General features: G+C 37.4%; 1 protein-coding gene across 1 annotated transcript in view; it reads left to right on the forward strand.

Moving 5' to 3' along the window:
- The first annotated feature begins 239 nt into the window (after positions 1 to 239).
- Positions 240 to 5561, forward strand: part of tnmd (tenomodulin) — a 68617-nt gene continuing 63295 nt past the window's right edge. Inside the window, exons 1-2 of the mRNA XM_020923523.2 lie at positions 240 to 336; positions 4288 to 4416. Coding sequence (XP_020779182.2) covers positions 289 to 336; positions 4288 to 4416 — 177 coding nt within the window. The 5' untranslated portion in view covers positions 240 to 288. The remainder of the gene's footprint in view (positions 337 to 4287; positions 4417 to 5561) is intronic.

Consider the following 5561-nt stretch of genomic DNA (forward strand, 5'->3'; position numbering starts at 1 on the left):
TGGGAAAGCACACTGTAATTTATAGAGCTTAGAGTAGTAGTCTGTCACTCCTTCTGAAATAGGAGAGGGGAGACATCTGCCTTTGCTTTTAATGGCTATCACAAATGTTGCAGTAATTCCACTCCTTGTACCTACAAAAAAGAAGTCAGAAAAAACAGCCAAAATTCCCTCCCCTCTTTTCAAGTGCACTCCCAAATTGCAGAGCAGAAGGGCACAGAGCTGGGACTACTCCTGCACACACTTCGTATTTTCCCCACTGCTGAGGAGCTCACCCCAGTGCTCTGCATTATGGAGGCTTGCAGTCAGTCTAGCAGTCAACAGATGCTTTGGAAAGATGTGAGTGCAGAATTTGATTTTTTTAGTTTTGTTGTGTACCATCTTAAATTCTAACTATTTATTATTGTCTAAAATAGTCAATAATATAATAATATTTTAAATCATAATTATAAAAAAATTATAAATGTTGAAAAATGTAATGGCTTAATAATGTTACTTACTTCTTAATGTACTGCACCTGGAGCTATTATTACTAACAAAGGTGAGGTAAAATTAAAATGGTAACAGCTACACAGCAAATCTGACCCCAGTTACTTCTAATTCTTTTACTCCCTGTACTAGTACTTTTGCCATTACCACACCTAATGAATTACCATGGTTATACTCACGCAACCTATTGCTACAGGAAGATTTGCTGCCTCATCTGCAATATAAAAATAATGAATATAGAAATTTGTTATACAAATTAAACATGCACTTGAACCAGTGACATTTGTTTAAGTAATCTTCTCTGAAAGTACAAAAGTCTGAAGTAGAAGTACAGCAGAGGCGTTCCTGCACAGTTTTTCTCCCCAGTTGTAAAGTGATGCTTCTTTCTCATACTCTTCATTTTTCCATCTAATTCCTATTGGCTTTTCATCTTGCCTTTATTTCCTGCACTGTGTTTGCCTTCAATCTCCAATATCCCACCCCTGCACTGACTCAGGCTGCATTCAAATGCCCATTGTCTTTATTTGACTCTTTATTATTGCACCAGAGGAGCAGGAGGATTTTGCTGCTCTCAAGTACCGCTATTTTCATATTCCACTTGTTGCCGGACCCATTGCACTGTGTCATTATCTTTTAAAATCATTGTCTAGCTGTCTATCACAATCCACTTGCAGTATTAGAAGTGCATACTATAGGTTAGAGAGTGAGAGTGCAGAAATTGCCCCTTTGTTTAACTATATAGCAGAAGATGACTGGATTTTTAGAAAGACACAGTGGTGTACTATAATAAAACACATCCTCAACTGCATAATGTCAAGTACTTGTACAGACCTCTGTCAAACACATTAACTCAAATGATGTGTTCTGGGATCCAGGCAGAAAAAATATTTCATTATTCTGTATTCTAACTATTTTAGACACATTTGTCCTGCCCGTTATAAAGCCTAAATTTGTGCTAATGTTATGCATTTATTTAAGTGCCTTGGATACCATAGCATTTGTAAATGCTGTAGTTACTTAGAATAAGTGAAAATGCCTGAAGAAAAACCTGAACCTGAATCTGCCTCAGAGAAAGAAGACGTGTATGTATAAATAAACTCCACCAGATGGCACTAGACTTGATATAGACCTTCAAAGAAACAGGAAGAAGTTAGTAAAAAGCTAAAGCCTCAAGCTAAACTTTAAATGTTTTTAAGGTGGTAATGGAATTGCTGAACAAAGAGTTTCACTGAGCTGTTATGTAAAGAAGTTAGAACAAAGTGAGAGACAAACAAAACACAACTCCAGGTAGGTTTTGATTACGATACAAAATTATAACATGGTCAAAACTCAACTTTGGGCCCCTTAACACACAGTTTCTAAATCTTAGCTAATAAGTGATGCTTTAGGACATAAAGTGCACATGTCTCCTGCAGAGAAGGCGATCATTATATACTTGTGTACACATATTGCTGCTGCACTGTTTGAGAAAAACAGGCTTATAACTGCTGCTCTACACACTATCTTCATCGATCTTTACTGAATAATAAAAATATCTACAATATTAGTAGAGATATTAATTGCTCTTCACATCAACTCCAACTTCACTCTGTCTAAACCAAACATCCCAGGTATGACTGTCTTTTCTGGCTAGATGCTATTCCCCTCCTAGCTCTTTTCTTTGCATGGTAACTGCAGGGGGCTCCCGGCGTTTTCCCTCACACTGCTCTGGAGGAATGGGCTGGCTCTGAACTCTTAAACCTTTAAACAGTAGTTGGCGTCCGCTGCTGCTTCGCCAATAGCCCACACTTCCATCTTTATTTCAGTAACCATGTGTGTGTGGATTCAAAGCCCAGGCACAGACAGCGGAGAAAGGGGAGGGGGTGAGGAGAGGGGAAGTGGTGATGGTCCGCTAAGTTAAGTTTCCACGGCTTACGCAATCGTCCACGTGAGAGCACAGCGTTCAGACACAAGTGCTTTTTCCACTCTAGGAGACATGTCAACTGTGCTATTTGAAAGGATTTGGATAATGTCACTGGGGGCTCTATCCAATGGAGAGAACATACTATTTAGGAGCTCCATGAAAGTCGTTATTGTTAATCTACAACAACAGGCTACCAATGCACACTTAAATTTGATGCATGACCATCAGAAATGGGATGTAGCTGGCACTGGTAACTGGAAGAAAAAGCAATCATAGTGTAAAGTGTTTGTAAATCTGCGCAATTCACTACCTGCTTGTCTCCATGGAGATGTTCCTTTTCTTGGAATGTTCCATGGGGTGACATTAAACATATCCATCTAGTATTTATTCATTAAGTGTGTTTCTATTGCTCAAAAATACAGTCATTCCTTCTGGTGAACAGGGGCGACTCCCCACAGATCTGAACTGTAATCTACTTTAGTGCTGCTTGTTTCCTTCATGACACATTGGTTTAATCTACACTGTGGCACATTCTAAACAAACAAATACAATTTCTATGGAGACAAGCAGGTAGCAGACCCTCCACCAGAAAAGTTGTGCAGTGCACCTTTAAGTGCATGTACACAAATCCTTTTTAAATGTTTTTGGCTGCCTAACCATGTCAGTTCAACAAATGTAGTTAGGCATGGGTTTTCTATCTAGATTCAGACTTTTTCCATTTCAATGCTGATGAAATAATATTTTTGTGTAATGACTGTAGCAGTGGTCCCTGATGGACTGTGGTGCTACTTATTACATATCTTGTTTCAATTTTTACAGAAATTGCTGATCTATTTTTTTTTTTTTTTTTATCATGATCATTTTGAATTTAACAACAATAAATAAAAAACATGTTGTATAGCATTTTACTCTTATACTGCCTTCAGAAAATGACCATTTAAAGCTTCATATACATTGCATATACGGTTTGCAGAATGAATCAATATTTGTTTCTATATATAACAAGATCCAGTATATTAAGCTCTATCATTTGAATTAATTTACATTTTTCAAGTCAAAGTTCAACAGGAAGAAAACTATTTGCTTCACCAGTACTCTCAAGGGGCATCCTCAAAGCAGCAGCTCATCTGTTACCAACAATAGAATGGCCCTAGCTCTCTTTATCACCATTTTACAAAACTCACTGATAAGCAACACCAATTTTGTTAATTGAAGTTACTGTATTAAATTTCTTTTCTCTTTTTGCATACTGCCATCTGTGTTACCCTTGGAGACCACCAAAAGAGGTCCAATGTGAATAGTGGAACAAAAAACGTATTAATTTTTGGCCAAAGCCTGGGGAGTTGACTAAACCTCCGTGACTTTTAATTAGCACTAATAGTTAATAAATGTAACCTTGCTAAGGCGCTTGTAGTCTGCCTTTCTTGCTATAATCACAATTCTAAGCGGGCAATATTTTCGGAATCTCTTCCAATGACATAATGAATAAACACATATCACAAAGTTGGAGACAAGAAATAAGAAATAACTGGAAAGGCAAATTTACTGACAGTACCATAGTCTAGTACAGTTTGTTTTTTGTTCAGTTTGATTATTATTATATGTTATGTAACAATAAAAAATAATCAATGCTTGCATTGTGTTACTTATTTATTTACTTAATTTCTCTCAGTTTGAGCATGTTTTTCTTTGAGTTGTAAATGTAATCCTTCCATTGTACTTGTCTTGGCCTGTTTTGCCATATGTATTTTTATTATCAGAGGTGTCCATGGCACAGGAAGTGTGGCAGTGGCCAAATTATACCTGGCGTGTGTCAGAGCAACAACTGCAGAGTAAAGACTGGAATTAGAGTCTGAAAGACTTTCATGTATGCTGATGACATGTTGTGGTGCTGACAGGTGGAGGGGGGCAAACACAGGAGGTTCCAAGGGTACCAGCGTCTGGCCCTCATCCTGGCCACGCTCTTCCTGGTGCTGGCCCTGTGTGTGATCAGCCTGCATTATCTGTGGAGCCCCACGCCAGGGAGGGTGAGTACACCACCGTCTACTTCAGTCTACTGTTAGTCACATCCCTTTATTCAGTATTATTATTTTTTTTTATCGTTACTATTTTCAGCATTTTCTGTACCCATGGAAGACATCAAATATATGATGTAAAATATATACAGTAAAATTATGTAGCAAAGGACCATTTTTAAATAAGTAATACATATATGTTTTATTTATATTAAAATCTTCATTGTTGCCACCCTTTCCTTTGCTAACAGCACTGCAAAGTGCAAACCCATGAGTTATTGAGTTTGTTTTGTTTAATACATTCCATATGTGTTCACTGATAGTTTTGATCTCTTCAGTGACAATCTACAATGCAAATAATCATGGAAATAAAGAAGAAAAATCGATGAAAAAGTATGTCCAAAGGGAGTGGTAGTGTACGTTGTGTAGAAATGTATAATTTGCAAGGTATCTTATATCATTGTGATTAAAATCAAATTCTTTATTCTTACCCATTCTGCAAATGTCATTGAAATTGAACTTGAATTGTCTTCTGCCATTAAGTTCTATCATAACTAACAAACTTGCAATTGAACGCTTTGTGCTTTGTTTATAGCACATGGTTCATTTTCCAGTTTTTACTGATATTGTATTATACAGACGCATGCCTAATACTACCACTCACTAGAGTAGGGCAAATGTGCTCTCATTGGTTGCAACTCATATTTAAGCCAATTTTTTTGAAACATTTTATTACTTGCCCATCTCCTTTTACTGCCACACAGTATGCCTTAGCTGAAAGACATATGAAAACAACATCACCACATGTGCAAATCACTCCAGATTCTGTGGAGAAGAAGCCAAAGTCAACAGCTCAGAAAGCCAGCGGCAGTAGCTACAGTATTGTATTCCATTTGAGTAAAAGATGTGTGGGCTGAGGGTCAGACTGCTCTGCCTGTCTTTTGGCTGTCATAAGGACCACAATGCACTTTCTCCATTCACTTTTGAGTTAATGTTGCTTGAATTCAACAGGAATCTTGATTTCTTTTGCTCTTGTTAGCAGTTGGACCCTTGGACCATGTTTTACTTATTACATCATTGGCTATATGTCCTTTTTCCAATCTCAAAATATACCATAGCTAGAGCTGCTTGGGTATGGCAACAACAAAATCATGATT

This window comes from Boleophthalmus pectinirostris, unplaced genomic scaffold (genome assembly GCF_026225935.1).
Source record: "Boleophthalmus pectinirostris isolate CB_2022bp ecotype Guang Dong unplaced genomic scaffold, ASM2622593v1 HiC_scaffold_23, whole genome shotgun sequence".
NCBI lineage: Eukaryota > Metazoa > Chordata > Actinopteri > Gobiiformes > Gobiidae > Boleophthalmus > Boleophthalmus pectinirostris.